This window comes from Panthera onca, chromosome D2, assembly GCF_046562875.1.
Source record: "Panthera onca isolate mPanOnc1 chromosome D2, mPanOnc1 haplotype 2, whole genome shotgun sequence".
NCBI lineage: Eukaryota > Metazoa > Chordata > Mammalia > Carnivora > Felidae > Panthera > Panthera onca.
The window spans coordinates 27330778-27347356 of record NC_138349.1 but is presented as its reverse complement, the minus strand read 5'-3'; the positions used below and the strand labels follow the sequence as shown (position 1 = coordinate 27347356).

General features: G+C 50.6%; 1 protein-coding gene across 4 annotated transcripts; it reads left to right on the top strand.

Moving 5' to 3' along the window:
• Positions 1-996: 996 nt before the first annotated feature.
• On the top strand, positions 997-15577 carry PPRC1 (PPARG related coactivator 1). Of its 4 annotated transcripts, none has more exons than XM_078434758.2 (14): positions 998-1181; positions 4956-5144; positions 5689-5835; positions 5956-6057; positions 6172-9073; positions 9400-9453; positions 10288-10345; positions 11121-11191; positions 12140-12863; positions 14059-14214; positions 14330-14396; positions 14515-14636; positions 14885-15036; positions 15323-15577. In XM_078434758.2, the coding sequence occupies exons 1-14, from the start codon at positions 1047-1049 to the stop codon at positions 15424-15426; spliced, it is 4983 nt and encodes a 1660-aa protein (XP_078290884.1). In that variant the 5' UTR covers positions 998-1046; the 3' UTR covers positions 15427-15577. The 4 variants fall into 4 exon arrangements, with proteins under 4 accessions (XP_078290885.1, XP_078290884.1, XP_078290883.1 ...); XM_078434757.2 differs by having other exon boundaries at positions 998-1199; positions 5956-6048; XM_078434756.2 differs by having other exon boundaries at positions 998-1199.
• Positions 15578-16579: the final 1002 nt, after the last annotated feature.

The window sequence follows — 16579 nt, the reverse complement described above, 5'->3', positions numbered from 1 at the left end:
GTGATAGTGATGGACTGTAGAAAATATACAGAGGGACCATGGTTGATTGCAATGATCAAAAAAGCTTTCCTAGATAAAAGAGGGCATGAAAGATATTTCCAAGTTCAAATATTCCAAACAGGAAAACAAAGGTAGGAGAACACCAGTTGTCTTTGGAGGACAGCAAGATAAAGTGCAGCAACGAGAAATACATTTGGCAATGAGGTGCCAGTGTGGGTTTCTGAGAAGCCCTAAGGAGATCCCTCGAACGCGGTGTTTTAAGATTAAACTCTACAAACTTCCAGTTATTAGTAGTAGGTATGTAATATGCAACATTACATAACTAACACTGCTGTATGGTATATAGGAAAGTTGTTAAAAAGGAAATCTCATCACAAGGGGAAAATTTTTTTATTTTATCTATATACGGAGATGGGTTAGCTGAACGTATGGTGGTAATCACAGTACCTGTAAATCAAACAATCATGCTATATGCCTTAAAGTTATACAGTGATGTGTGTTAATTATTTCATTTCCTAATGAAACCAGAAATTAAAAAAAAAAAAAAAAAAAAAAGATTAAACTAGCAGGAGTGGCGCAGATTAGGTGAAGGTTAGTTCCGGGAGTGCGGGTGCCCACTAGAGGGTGCTGTTTCAAAACACAGGCCCACTTGGTCTAAGGGGAAAGGAAAGTACCGCATTATAGAACGTCAGATAAAGAGGGCGTTCCGACAGTTGGACAAATTAGGACAATAAAGAGATGCGCAAATGGTAACTCTCCTCTTATTACCTCGCGCTCCCCAACTAGGTTCCCCCCCGCGGAACACAAAATTAAGCATGACAGTATGTCTGTAGCACGTGCCGCTGGGCTCCCCTTAAAGCAACTACTACTCCCAGGCTCCCTTGCGAGGCCAGGGCCCTCTTCCCAGGTGCGAGTGGGTCTTGCCGCAAGGCCTTTTGGGATCCGCAGTCTTGCAGTGTCTTCCGGGAATTGTAGTTCCTTTCCCACAATCTGCTGGGCGAGGCGGTGCCGGCGACCAGAGCTGCGCTGAGTGTTCAGGGGCCAAGATGGCGGCGCGCCGGGGACGGAGAGACGGAGTCGCGCCGTCACCAAGTGGGGGCCCCGGACCCGACCCCGGGGGTGGAGTGCGCGGCAGCAGTTGGGGGAGTCGAAGCCAAGCGCCGTATGGGACTGTGGGCGCTGTGAGTGGTGGGGAGCAGGTGAGAGGCTGGCTGGCGGCCCGCGGCTGGCAGCAAAGCAGCGTGTGCCGGGCGATGACACGTGGACGCCACAGGAAAGGGAGGAAGCGCTCGGGAGGCTATGCGGGTGGCTGCGGAAGACAGGTTGGGCTAAATGGACCTGGGCTGTTTGCTGGAGGGATGCAGGCAGAGGCGGGGTCCCCATGGCCATTCCTCCGGAATGCTGGAGGGGCATAGTCGGGTGTTGGAAACGGCCCGTGGTGGGGGGTCAGGGATTCGGACTTGGAATCGTGGGCTAAGACCTTCCTCTAAGGATGCCGAGTGGGGGTGCCCCTAGCACCGCGCCGCAATGCCTTTTCGGAGCCACGTGGGATTGGGGGGGGGGGGAGCAATTTTCCCGGGAGAACTTGTCGGCTTCCCCTCCCCCTCTAGGCGGCCCTGGCACCCACGTGGGTTGGGCTTCTGGTGGGGGGGTGGCCCTCGGGTCCACGTGGGGGCGGGGAGGGGATGTCCACGTGGCTCCCGCTCCAGGCTGCCCGGCATCTCGTATAGGCGTTGGAGCCGCACTGCTGGGAACTGGGTGTGTCTCAGCCTGTCCCGCCATCTCCGGCGGGGCTGGTGGAGGGGGGGGGGGCCCTGGCTGGGAAGGAAGGTAGGGGCTGCTAGAGTAAACTTTGCGCAGAGCCTTGGAGTAGTTTTTTTTCTCGTGCATTGGTCCACGGCGCCTCTCGACAGGGGATGGTGAAGGACTCTCCAGATGTGCGGGGAGTCAGTTCCCTGTGGATGTTAGAGTGTGTTGGGCAGTGTAGAAAGGCTGAGGTTGAAGGGCTGCGAAGTAAGCTTGTGGCGGCTTCTGTCTGACCGGCTTGTGGTGGGTTGTGAGTCATGGACACTGGCGTTTTGGTTGCTTTCGGACCTGCTTCATTCCTGATACAAGGGGCATGGGGAGTGTCAACATATACATGGGATAAGCCTAAGTAAGGTAAAGAGAATCCTTTCTCCTTCCCCCACTTTTTCCTCCAGCATCTCTTTTGAGGCCGCGGCTAAGGCCTGCTTCTTTTATTGACACACAAAAAATTGAGGTGGTCTGTATTTAAGGCTCTTTGGAATTTTGCTGGGGATGGGGGAAAAGAGGCCATTTGAGAACTATTCACCACTAGTTGAACATTTATTGGACAAGGGTGGTTTCTTTCTGTCAGATTCTATTGGCTTGGCCTTCAGTTCTCCATACTGAGAAAGTGTTATCACACTCCTCTGCAGAGGGCTTCTTAAAAGTTGCCAGTGGGCTGGACTCAGTCTGAAAGGTTATCTCTCTTAAGCAGTTAAGCTGAGTCCTTGAAAGCTTTTGGGTTTTTTTTTGTTTTGGTTTTAGGTGGGAATTGGGCCGCAGGCTACCAGGTAATGTCAGTTCCAGCAGACCAGTTCGGGCCCAAGATTCTGGGGACGTAGTTTGGGAGCTGCCCACCTTTTGGAGGAGAGGCAGGAAGGATCCACGATCCAGCTGTAATCCAAATTAGGTGGTTATTGGTGGTTGGAGATGGTCTCATGGAGAGATTATGTATATCTCTTCCCTTACGTCCTCCCCCCAAAAGATGGGCATGTGAAAGCTAGTCAGTCAACCAACTATTTATTGAGATACTGTATTCAGACACAAGGGATGCTGTGGTAAAACCACACATGGTCCGTGTTCTCCAGTATCGTCCAGTTTTATCGTGATAGACAGGCAATAAATAAATGATAAGTGGCACGAAAGGAAAAGTGCAGCGTATTTGGGATTATATAACCAGCAGTAGTAATCTATATTGTGAAGTCTGGGAAGGGATATTAAGTTGAGGTGAGGGAGGGAAGTTTTCATCATTGGAAATAGTATGGAAAGGCCTTGAAGTGGGAGGCTTCAATATGGCTTATTGAGGAAACAGAAACCTGTATGGCTGATGCATAGAGAGAGAGGCACAGTAGTAAGAGAGGACATACTGGAGAAGAGCCTAGTAGGGAAGATCAGGACCCCTGTAAGACATATTAAGGAGTTTAAACCTAATGCTAAGAGCAGTAAGCTGCTATTGGAAGGGTTTAGGAAGAGTCTCAAAGTGATCAGATGTGTATTCTTAATAACTTGTAGTTGTTTTTGAACCCTGTAGGGACAAGACTGGATGTGAGAAAGCCAGATGGGTTTCTCTGCTAGATGATCTTGGTATCTGGGAGCTGTGCTGTGTGAGGATTGAGGGATAGGTGCTGTCAGGTGAAGAGAGGGGTGTCTCTGACTAGGGCTCCAGTACCTGCCTGATGGAGGTGGTGAGTGGTTCCCAGAGCTGGGCATTGTCTTAAAGATTTTGGCCTGGTGGCTGGGTCAGGTAGGTGGCAGGGCAAGTTGAGATGCAGTCTCCTTGCTCACCCAGGAGGAGTGTTTGCTGAGCCAGGTGCTATTCAGCTGCTGGTTGTAATTATAGGATTGTGAAGGTCTGGGAGGAGTTAGTGCCTAAAACCTGCCACCTTTCACTTCCTCTCTGGACTTGGTCTCCTAAAGTGTATCTAGCCTTTCCTCTCTGGGCATTTGAACTCCTCAGCTTGGTTAGGGGGGTGGGTTTGGAGGGTATAGTCATACCTGTGTTTTTTTTTTTTTTTGCGTTCTCTTGAAAGAGGTGCAGAGTTTCCCTTTGCTGAGTGGGGGAGGGAGGCTTGTATTTGTTTCTATTCAGTCTTTCCATCATCTGTTTCCTATAGTGGAGATACCCCTGGCTTTGGCCTCTGGCCTTGCCAGTCCCATTCCAGCTACTTCTGGCTCTGCCCACACCCACACTCTTGACAGGCCTGGGCGGGTGGCTCCCTGCCTGACAAGGCTGAAGATGTTGCTGGTTCCCAGGCAAGTAGTGGGGTGCGGCTTTTCCATGTACTGACTCAAGGAATCAAGCTTTCTCTTCTTTTGCTCTCACATGGTAGGAGTAGGGAGGAGACTTTTCCTTTGGGACTACCATTGAGAGGTTCAGTGGCACACTGTAGGGCCTTCAAAATAAAAGTGTGAATTAAGTGTGAATCACAGCTGTGTATAAGAAACGGTGCTAGGCATCATGAATAATTAGGAAGTATAAGAACAGTTTAAACCCTTCCAAGATCAAAGAAGGATATAGGCTAGTATCGTACAAAGGGTTATTTTGCCCCAAAGGAACTTAGAATTTAGTTTTAGTAATGATGCTAGGACTATCATGGGGTGGAGAGGGGACAAGATGTGATTGCCACTGGTACAGAAACCTGAATGAATTCAGGGGTGTGAGGAGAGATCAGCATGGATTGGGGAAGCCTGAGTTATCTTGAAGAAGGTAGGGTTTCTAAGCTAAGCAGAGAAGAGAGGCCTAGGCAGGATTTGGGAGAGGGAAGGTGGTTGGAGCTGAAATTGCCTGTTTGCTGACCACCACTCTTTCGGTGTACCCCTCAGACTGTTTGACTCTTCTGAAAAATCTTGTTCTTTCTGATGTTTTTACTCCCTGGTTTAGTGATCTTCTGTGGCTCCAACTGTTTCTGGATGGAGTCCAAACTTTTTTTTTTTTTTTTTTTTGCCCAGAAGATCCATGGACACTGCTATCCTGACTGGGGCTTTGTTTCGTAGGTTGTACTTCTCTCTGCCCAGCAAGTCCAGAGGTTTGGCTCTGGTGGGGCTCCTGCTGAGTCTGGGGCCATTGGTGGAAGCTTGGGCACCTGGTTTACAGAGCATATCATTCAGCTGCCCTAGGTGCCCCGTGCTCTGCAGACTTTACACCCTTCTGACTGTCCTGTTTACCTCAGGTGCTGCTGCATGAGGAAGGGGACGATTCTGGTTTTGTCAGTCTGTCTCGGCTTGGCCCCTGTCTGAGGGACAAGGACCTGGAGATGGAGGAGCTGATACTGCAGGATGAGACACTGCTGGGGACCATGCAGAGCTACATGGATGCCTCCCTCATCTCCCTCATTGAAGATTTTGGGAGCCTTGGGGAGGTGAGCTGGGACTGGGTTTGGAGGTCTTCAGGTGGGAGCTTTGCATTGGAGGCTATGGCCCGGTGGCTCTGCTTTCCCAGGATCTTGGCTCCTGGATACCTAAACTGAGTCCTTGAAGTGTGTTTCTTATTTCTCCAGGAGAATTGGGCTACAAGCTGCCAGATTATATCCCATGTGAACATGCCCTGGCAGGCTTGGACTGTAGTCCTGCATGGGCCCCCAACTTACATGTCCAGGGGGGTTCCCATCTGTGTTTTGAGTTCAATTCCAGCCTAGCCGAGGGTTGTCTGCTGAGCATCCCACATCTAGGGGTGGAAGGAGTATGTGAAACATAAGCCTAAGTATCAATTCTGACAGGCCTCTGTTGGCATTAGAGGGGTGGGAGATGGTAATGAATGAGATTAGAGCCCATGCTTCCTGGCAATCTAGCAAATTGAGCTGAACTGAGCCTGAGAGGCTGATTCTCTTGGCTTGCAGTCATTCTGAGTGGCCAGTAGACCATTAGGAATAATGGTAGGACCTTTCTTTTGTCTTTCTGGAGCAGAGCAGGTTATCTCTGGAGGACCAGAATGAAGTGTCACTGCTCACAGCTCTGACAGAGATCTTGGACAATGCAGATTCCGAGAACCTGTCTCCGTTTGACAGCATTCCTGACTCAGAACTGCTTGTGTCACCTCGGGAGGGCTCCTCTGTGAGTGTGGGACCAGGGGAAGAGGGTATGTGGTTGGTGCAAATGTTAGAACCATGACTGTGGGCCTACTTATATAGTTGTGAAGCACAAACTCATCTCAGGTCTTTTTCTCCCTGTCAGCTGCACAAGCTGCTCACCCTCTCCCGGACACCTCCAGAACGTGACCTCATCACCCCAGTTGACCCACTGGGGCCCAGCACAGGCAGTAATAGAGTGAGTGGGGTAAGCCTGACCTAGGGAGCCTCGGAGACTCCCAGGAGGGAGAAGTATGTGGGGACAGGCCTGGAAAAATATATCCTTGGCGAAAATATCTGTAGCTTCTTTTCTCTTCTGCAGGTTGAGATGTCCCTCTCAGATCCCCCTTGGGACTTCTCCCCACCTTCCTTCTTAGAGACTTCCTTCCCTAAGCTTCCTAGCTGGAGACCCTCAAGATCAAGAGCCCGCTGGGGTCAATCCCCTCCTCCCCAGCAGCGTAGCGATGGGGAAGAAGAGGAGGAGGTGGCCAGCTTTAGTGGCCAGATGCTTGCTGGGGAGCTCGACAACTCCGTGAGCAGTATTCCAGACTTCCCTATGCACCTGGCCTGCCCGGAGGAGGAAGATAAAACAGCAGCAGCAGAGATGGCAGTGCAGGCAGCTGGCGACGAGAGCATCTCCTCCTTGAGTGAGTTGGTGCGTGCCATGCATCCATACTGCTTGCCCAACCTCACCCACCTGACATCACTCGAGGATGAGCTTCAGGAGCAGCCAGATGATTTGACACTGCCTGAGGATTGTGTGGTGCTAGAGATTGTGGGCCAGGCAGCCACAGCTGGCAATGACCTGGAGATCCCAGTTGTGGTACGGAAGATTCCTACTGGACCCCAGCCTGTGCTTCTGGATGACTCACTAGAGGCCAGTCCAGCTTTGAAGCTACTCATGCCTACACTAGAGTCAGAGACAGAGGCTGCTGTGCCCAAGGAGAACCTCTGCCCTCAGAAAGAGGGGTTGTCAGAGGAAAAGCTGGAGTCAGTCTGCTTGTTAGAGCCCAAGGAGGTCATGGAACCAATGATGCCCAAGGAGTCTCAGAACCCACCAGCCAACACAATGCTGAGTTCCCAGAAAGCTCGAAAGGGCAGGAGGAAGAAGAGCAAAGAGCAGCCAGCAGCCTGTACAGAAGGCTATGCCAGGAGGCTGAGGTCATCTTCTCGTGGGCAATCTACTGTGGCTACAGAGATAACCTCACAGGCAGGAAATTTGCCTCAGGAGGAACTTAAAAGAGAGGTCGCACCTCCCCGTAGTAGAGGGAAGCCCCGGGCTTGGGCTCGGGCCTGGGCAGCTGCCTTGGAGAAACCTAGCTCTGGGAACTTGGAGAGTAGTGTTGGACAAGCTAGTGCTGCTAAAGAAGATCCTCTAGACCTTTATTCCAACCTGGTAGACAGCATCCACGCTAACCCTGTTCCAACTCATCTCTCACTGGTTGATTCTGCTCCATCCGACCCCATGCCACTTGAGTCTGTTGAAACTGATCCCACTGCAGTTAACCCTGTTCAAGCTGACCCTGTACCTGTTGATCCTGCATTGGTTGACTTTGCTTCAGCCAACTCAGAGCTGGTTGACCCTCTCCCAGCTGACCCAGTCCTGGCTGACTCAGCAGAAATTGACCCTACAGTGGTTGTTCCCATCTCAGATGACTTGCCACCAGGTGACCCTGTCCCAGCCGACTCAGCACCAGTTGACTCTGTTCCCAGTGACCTGGCTCCAGTTGATCCTGTGCTAGTTAAATCTAGGCCATCTGATCCCAGACGTGGTGCAGTGTCTTCAGTCCAGGGGAGTCCAGCTCCCCAGTTACTTCTGGAGTCAGAGTCCTTGGACCCCCTAAAGGCCATCATCCCCGAAGTCCGGGAGGTTGTGGGTCCTTTGAAGGTAGAAAGTAGTACCAGTGCCACAACCCAGGAAGCCAGACCTCGGCCTCTTAGCCTATCAGAGTACCGGCGACGAAGGCAGCAGCGCCAAGCAGATGCGGAAGAGAGGAGTCCCCAGCCCCCAGCTGGGAAGTGGCCTAGTCTCCCAGAGACCCCCACAGGGCTGGCAGACATCCCTTGTCTTGTCATCCCACCAGCCCCAGCCAAGAAGACAACTCTGCAGAGAAGCCCTGAGGTTCCTCCTGAGGCTTGCTTTGTGCCTATGGGTCCCAGCCCTGCTTCTCCTAGTCCTGAGCCACCTGCAAGCAAACCTGTGGCCTCAACTCCCACTGAACAGGTGCCATCCCAAGAGATACCACTACCAGCAAGACCTCCACCTCCTACTGTGCAGTCCATGCCCTCCACAATGCCCACTGCTTTGCCTTTTCCCCCAGGTGGGCTAGGCATGACTCCCATGATGCCCCTTCCTACAGGTGGGCAAGGGATCCCCAGTCTGCCCCCACCTCCCTTGCAGCCTCCCAGTCTTCCAATGTCTATGGGACCGGTGCCACCTGATCCCTATACTCATTATGCTCCTGTGCCACCCTGGCCTTGTTATCCCCCTGTGTCCCCTTCTGGCTATCCATGCCTCCCCCCGCCACCAACAGTGCCCCTAGTATCTGGTACTCCTGGCACCTATGCTGTGCCCCCCACTTGCAATGTGCCTTGGGTACCCCCTCCAGCCCCAGTCCCACCTTACAGCTCCAGCTGTGCCTATGGGCCCTTGGGATGGGGCCCAGGGCTGCAACACCCTCCATTCTGGCCTTCTATGCCACCACCTCCTTTGCCTCTGGCATCTGTTGGGAGAGCTGCTCCCCCATCCAAGGTGGAGCCCAGTGGCATCCCAGCTGGCCCTCCTGAAAGTGTACTTTCTGTGCCAATGGCTCCTCCTCTCAGTCTTGGGTCAACTGGCCAGGGAGCTTTGCAGATAGAGCCCACCAAGGTGGAGCCCACCAAGGTGGAAGTCAAGTCAGTGCCTGTGTCTCCTCATCTGAAACATAAGGTGTCCTCCCCAATGCAAAGCCCCCAGATTAAGGCTCCACCGTGTTTGTCTGCTGAGAGTGTGGATGTTGAGGAGCCTGCATCAGAGAGGCTAAAGCCTGAGATCCAGGAGACAAGGCCCAGGGAGAAGCCCCCCTCTCCTGTTACCAAGGTTGCTCCTACACCCACACCAAAGCAGAGCACTGTAACTAAGGTGCCTGCTGTCCACCCAGCCCGTCTAAGGAAACTCTCCTTCCTGCCTACCCCACGGACTCAAGGCCCTGAGGACGTGGTACAGGCTTTCATCAGTGAGATTGGTAAGTGCCACATGGTTTAGTTGATGTGAAAGGCATGGGGGTTGGATGGGGAGTGTCCTCCATAGAACACGATAAACCACTCTCATAGGGACTGGTCTTTGTCAGATTTGTTTGGAGGGTTCTTTGTTTTTTTGGAGGGTTCTTGAGAGAGCGAGCTCTGGGTTTGTTTGATTTCTTCTGCTTTGTGTTGCTGCCTTGGTTTGCTTAGTACAGTGGTTAGGGACAGCATCAAGGGAATTGATTTGGGAGATGACTTGGGAATTCCAGGACCTGGGCACTCAGTCGATAGGGGCTGGATTCCAATCCTGTGTTGTGTACTTCCACAGGAATTGAGGCATCGGACCTGTCCAGTCTGCTGGAGCAGTTTGAGAAATCTGAAGGTGAGGGCACCTAGGTAGCTATGCTGTAATCGCTTTTTATTGATGCTTTATTTGGGCCCAGCCCTGTAGTTGCTTAGGTGGAAGGAAGGGAACGGTGGAGGGGCGGTCTCAGTCCCAGAGAAGTAGTTTCAATCTGATTGCAAGGGGAAGACAAGGTTCATGGACAATACAGTCTAAGCCAGGGACAGGTGGCAGTAAGCATGGCAAGAATTATAAAGAGTAGTTGGATGTGGAGGTCCCAGTGGGTTGGGTTGGTTGGGGACATTTTTCTAGAAAACTGGCTGTTAGGCTGGGCTCTGAAATACAGGATGCATGTGTAGTGAATAAAGGCAGAAGTATAAGGAGGATTGTATGTTTGGAAGACAGTGGATAGCTGAGCTTACTCAGTACAAAGCAAGGATCTAGGTGCTCTGGAGGATACTATGTCCTGTTCGTAAGGAGCTTATGGTCTAATAGGGGAGGAAAATTACATAAATGTCCCTGAGTTAGTAACAAGTTATCTACAATACAAGGAAAAATGTAATATGGTGTAAGTGTAGAACCAGAATAGACCAAGACTGGAAAGTCAGGTCATATAGAACCTTGAACGCTAGTCTTAGAAGTTTGGACTCTATCTCAGACTCACTGGGAAGTTAACAGATATTTCTGAGCAGAAACATGATTAAAAATAGTACCTGGGTACCTACTAGAAGAGAATGGATCTCTCTGGGGAGAGTCCAGTGATATATGTACACAAAGTGGATTTTTCTTCTTTGGGTCTCAAAGCCAGCCCTTCTGTGCCTCCTCAGTCTGGAACATCTGGTTGGCCTTTTAACTAATTTGGTTTCTTTGCAGCCAAAAAGGAGTGCCCTCCCCCGGCTCCTGCTGACAGCTTGGCTGTAGGAAACTCAGGGTGAGTATGGAGACATATGAGCGAGTTACCCTACAGCTGTTGGTCAGCAGCCGGCCGGTGCTTCAGGACCGTCAACTGGATGCCTCTGTTACAGGGCTTTTAGTCAGCTTTAGAGTTTTTCCCTGTTTCCCCCTCCCCTCCTCAGCTCATCACTACTGGGCACTGTCTTGGGTGGTAGGTAGGAGGGTGTGTACCATCCTCTGGCTGATTCCAGTCTGGGATTCCAAATGTCCTGGAGTTGCCTTTTGTCTTCTGGCAAATTGTGCCTTTGGGGATTTCTTTCCTTCCTTTTATCAAGTGTTAAGCTTGCTCAACACTGGTGATGATAAAAGATCAAGTGGGGTAAGGTGTTGGTGGCTAGGGCTCTCCTGACTCCTTGGACGAAGTACCCTGGACCTCCTTGTTCCTCAGTCTTCCAGCACTGAGAGGCCTTTTTTCATTTTTCATGTTCATGGTACCCTATCCTGTGCTGCCAAGCATATTCCCATCCATGTTGATTTTGGGTTGGTTTGAGCTAGGCAGGCAAGTCTCCTGGCTTAAAGGAGGTGGGGGGTATTTAAGGTCATAGCCAGCCTGCCTCCTAGAATTGGACAGAGCTGAGCTGAGACCCAAACTACATTCAGTCAGTAAGATCGCATTTGTGCTGGAGGAGAGTGATAGGGGCAGTTTGTGTATCCTATTCTCTGCACACACCCCTCTCCCGTTGCTTTATGAGGAAAACATATACAAGATGTTGAGGAGGCAATGAACCAGGCTTTCCCTTTTCCCCCGCCAGCAACGTTGACACTCCCCAGGAGAAGAGGCCCCTAGACCGGTTACAAGCCCCAGAACTGGCCAACGTGGCAGGTGGGTTCAGGGTGGGGAATTCTGCCTTTGATTAGTTTATGCAGCGAATGTTTGTAGAGTCTGCCCTGCACTGGGTGTGTGTAGTTGTTGGGAATACAGAGATCTGATCCTCATCCTTGAGATTCTCACAGTCCAGGGAGATGTATAAACGAGCATGTTGAGTATCAGAGATCGTATGTTAAAGGAGCCTTTGTGGTTTATAGTGGGATCTGAAATGGGTCGGTCAGGGGAGGGTCATGTACAGTTGGTGTTATCCCTGAGGCAGAGGTTTGAGAAGATGACTAATACCAATTAGATTTAGGGGATGGGGCATTCTAGGGAGATGGAGCTGCTGGAGAACTGAAGAAATGAAACCAGCCTGTTACGTTTTGGGGAATTATGAGTTGTTTGGTTTGACTGGAGTGTAGTGGCTGATGAGGGTGGTGGGCAGAACTAAAGCAAGAGATAAAGCTGAAGTGTTAAGTAGGAAGTCAGATGAAGGGAACTTTGAATGCCGTGTTAAGCTGTTTGGACTTTATCTTTGCATTGAAGAAGCAATTGGTTACGGGGCCGTTCCCTGTAGCAGGAATGTAGAAAACAGGTGGATGGGCATGAAGCCCCAGGCAGGAGATCATTGGAAGGTGATTACAGGAGTCCAGGCAGATGCAGCCCAGGCAGTGTAGGGGGAGGGCTGGGTCTAAGAATGGAGAGGTAGACCATATAGGAGCTGGTCACTAACTAGGTTTGCGCAGTGAGAGGCTGAGGGGTTCAGGAGGACACTAGCTGTCTGGGTTTATATTGCTCGGTCCCCAAGATGGGGAACTTGGGGGAAGGAATAGTTGCAATAGTGGGAGAAGTTGGGCTGTTGACCTTTGGTGTACTTTGTGACATGAGGTGGGGGTCTCTGGAGCCCCTGGAAGTGTAGAATCGGATCTCATCCTGCTATCTCCATCCTCCCTCCCCTCACAGGGCTCACCCCACCAGCCACCCCTCCCCACCAATTATGGAAGCCCCTGGCTGCTGTTTCACTGCTGGCCAAAGCCAAATCTCCTAAGTCCACCGCCCAGGAGGGAACCCTGAAGCCTGAAGGAGTTACAGAGGCCAAACATCCAGCTGCAGCCTGCCTCCAAGAAGGGGTCCATGGCCCTAGTCCAGTCCATGTGGGCTCTGGGGACCATGACTATTGTGTCCGGAGCAGGACTCCCCCCAAAAAGACGCCTGCCTTAGTCATTCCAGAGGTGGGCTCCCGATGGAACGTCAAACGCCATCAGGACATCACCATCAAACCCGTCTTGTCCCTGGGCCTGGCCGCCCCCCTGCCCCCACGCACAGCTGCCTCCCAGGAGCCACTTGATCACAGGACTAGCAGTGAGCAGGCAGATGCCCCAGCAACTTGCCTTGCCCCATCCGCCTTGCTCTCCCCTGAGGCCTCACCTTGCCGGAATGACATGAACACTAGGACTCCCCCTGAGCCCTCAGCCAAGCAGCGGTCGGTGCGCTGTTACCGAAAAGCCTGCAGGTCGGCCAGCCCCCCAAGCCGGGGTTGGCAGGGCTGCCGTGGCCGCAGCAGCCGTTCTATCAGCTCTGGGTCCAACCGGACCAGCGAAGCATCTTCCTCCTCATCCTCATCGTCGTCTTCCTCATCCCGGTCCCGGTCCCGGTCCCTCTCCCCCCCACACAAGAGGTGGCGAAGGTGAGCTCTGATGGCCTGTTAGGTCCTCTTCATTTAGGAAGTCCATGGGCTCTCCTTTGGTTTACTTAGAAAGCTTTTGCACATTGAGCTTGATGCTTTCAGGCATTAAGGCTTCTACTTCTGTCCTTGGCTTTTGTCTTCTTCCCCTTTCCTGGATTATTGAAGGAGGCAAGCTGTGAGAAGATAGCTTCTATACCCTGTTTGAGTTTGGGGATCACCGAGGTCTGCTGCTTCCTTGACCCCTGCCTTGGGGAGACCATTAGGCTTGCGTCTCGCCCGTGTTTGATCCTTTACATACTTTATCAGTCCTCACTTCTGCTCTTTTCTTGTGGGATGTTGGAAGGTGGGATAAGTAGCTTGTTAATGGCAGTTCTTCTAATCATCTGTCCAGGAAAGAGTCTGGGCAGTTCCTTTGGTTGTCACTGTGGCCTCATACGTTTTCTGGCAATGCCTTTTTCTCAGTTAAAGACCAAGATTTTCCTACTTAATCCATGAATAATTTTTTGTTTTTAAACCAGAATAATCTCTTTTTAAAAAAAAATTTTTTAATGTTTATTCATTTTCTGAGAGCAAGACAGAGCACGAGTGGGGGAGGGGCAGAGAGAGGGAGACACAGAATCCAAAGCAGGTTCCAGGCTCTGAGCTGTCAGCACAGAGCCCAATGTGGCGCTCAGCCTCACTAACCGTGAGATCATGACCTGGCTGAAGTGGGACGCTTAACCGTCTGAGCCATCCAGGTGCCCCTGAGCCAGAATGACCTCTTAAGAAATGACCTCTACTCCATGTCTAGCAAGTCACCTCCTTTTTACATCCTGGTCACAGTACTGCTATGAGACATGTTAGGGGAGCAGGAACCCAGAGACCCAGGCCTGGCATCCCCAGCTAGACCTAGGGCCCAGCCCTTTATTCCCAAGTCTCCATTTATTTTTCTTTGACTTGTTAAACGTTTTTGTTGTTAATTGCATAGTTGAAAATAACTATGATCTATGTGAGAACACTCTAAAACATTCCAAATACGCCTAAAATTCATGAGGGCTCAGTTTGGTCATCTGTGGAGTTCTTCTAGATCTCTTTTCCTCTGCTTTTCCTTTGGTCCTGAGCTTCCGGACAGGGAGGCAAGGTTGGGGCCAAGGTGAGGTAAGCAGAATATATCTGCACCACTCCCAGCATTCCTGCATGCCTCTTTATTCTCTAGATCCAGTTGCAGTTCTTCTGGACGTTCCCGAAGATGCTCTTCCTCGTCCTCCTCCTCATCTTCCTCATCTTCCTCATCTTCCTCATCTTCGTCATCCAGTTCCCGAAGCCGGTCCCGCTCCCCATCCCCCCGCCGGAGAAGTGACAGGAGGCGGAGGTGAGTGTGTGATCAGGGAGTCTGGGTATCTGGGATGCAAATCCCAAATTTGAGAGTTCTGAGACTTGAGTTGTCTAATGTCTGGGGGGCTGATGGCACCTTCTTTTCATGTCAGGTACAGCTCTTATCGTTCACATGACCATTACCAAAGGCAGAGAGTGCTGCAGAAGGAGCGTGCAATAGTGAGTAGAGGAATAGGTCCTGGGAGGATGGGGCTTGCCCCTGAGCCATGAGCTTGGAGAGCCTTCTGCAGCAGTGGCCTTGGCTCATGGTGTGTCAATTTTCCTTGTCTCAACATAGGAGGAGAGAAGAGTGGTCTTCATTGGGAAGATACCTGGCCGCATGACTCGGTCAGAATTGAAACAGAGGTTCTCTGTTTTTGGAGAGATTGAGGAGTGCACTATCCACTTCCGTGTCCAAGGGTAAGGTTGGACCTTTAGGTCAGAATGTCCTTTCCACCCCATTTGTCTACCTTGGTGCTGCTTTGTCTTTCCCCCTTCCTTCCTCTGGTGTGTTAGGCAATGTAGGATGACACCTTCACTCCTAGTCAGAGGGTTGGCCATTTGGGGAAGAAGAACTACCCGAGTCTCTCTCTACCCTGGGAAGTATCTCTTCTCCTTGGCAAGTGCCTAAATAGCCATCCCAGCCTCTGCCTCACCTTCCTCACCAGTGACAACTACGGCTTCGTCACTTACCGCTATGCTGAAGAGGCATTTGCAGCCATCGAGAGTGGCCACAAGCTAAGGCAGGCAGATGAGCAGCCCTTTGATCTCTGCTTTGGGGGCCGCAGGCAGTTCTGCAAGAGAAGCTATTCTGATCTTGGTGAGTGGAGGAGACCCCGAGGCTTTGGTATACTTCATATTGTCCCCAGAAGGGTTTCCAACCTTTTGAGAGTGGAGCTAGGTAGACTTGTCACTAGGTGACACACAAAGAACACAAAGGGGGTGGGATGAGAGGAGAAATGGGGGCTCTTTAGTCTTATTTACTTAACACCAGGGTGATTGATGTTATTCCATTCATTATTGGGGTGGGAGGAGGCTGGCCATTTGAGGACCCTGTGATTGGGAAGTATTGTCAGAGACCTTGATGTCTGTCTCTATTTTTATAGACTCCAACCGGGAAGACTTTGACCCTGCTCCTGTAAAGAGCAAATTTGATTCTCTTGACTTTGACACATTGTTGAAACAGGCCCAGAAGAACCTCAGGAGGTAACCCTGGGCCCTTCTCCCCCTTCCCTCCTTCTTTGGAGGTGTCCAACCTCCTCCACCCTCCCCTCCCCCAATTTAGGGGAGAGAGCTGCTAGTGAGATGACTGTTTTATAAAGAAATGGAAAAAAGTGAAATAAAAAATGTGTTAAATCAGATTTTTGAAGGGTTATTTGTTTTTTTATAACAGGCATTGAAACAAGTTAACTCATTCCTATGTTAAGATGGGGCTGAGGGGTTCCCCTGTGTTTGGAAGTTCTAAGGCACTATACAGACCAATAAACATGAACTACAAACAATTTCCAAGTGCTGTTGTGCTTCTTTCAATGGTGCTAGTGCCAGACATACTCACTTTTCCAATCTGAATGCAATCAGGGACAGGCTTACCTCCATTTAGTTCCTAGGACCCCTCTTTGGTTTGATGCAAAATCCTATTGGACTTGATACTTGTCTCCTTAGGTTGTGTTGTCTGTGAAATCAGTCTTCTAGGGCAGTGTTTCTCAAACTTTAAAAGGGATCTCTTCAGAATGTAGATTCTGACTTCTGGGGTGGAGCCTGAGATTCTGCATTTCAAACAAAGGGATGCTGATGCTGCAGTCTCAAGGAAGGGATTTTACCATCAAGAACCTGGAGGAAGTTTGCAGTTGTTCCAAATGAAGGATCTCTAAACAGAAGCTTCTGTGTACATGTACCATTTTAGCTTGAGCACAATGCTTGGTGCACAAGAGGTACTCAGAAAAACACATGCATGTGGACAGACATCTGGGAAAGAGGGAGTTGTAGGAGTTATATCTATTAGCAGAGTGCCTATTTTGAGAAAAGCAAAGGAGACATGGGTCCTCTGAGAAAGTGGGTCCTTACCCTTCAGAAGGTTTATTAATGGGAAGTAGTCACAGGGTAGTGGGTAAAGGGATTGATGTCTGCTAATGTGATAAAACTTGGAATTAACTTGGCAGGCCTGGGCTTTGATTTTTGAATATCATGACAGACACTTGGGAGGGTTTTCTAGTTCTCCCACAGGGAGAGTTCAGGTGTGAACTGTGACTCGGGAGGTAGGAGGATTATTTCCAGGATTATAGATTTGAAGAGATTGCTGCTGCTGTATTGCTCAGGGTTGGTGCAATGGCTTTACATTTCATGGAGCTGACCTAATGCTGAAT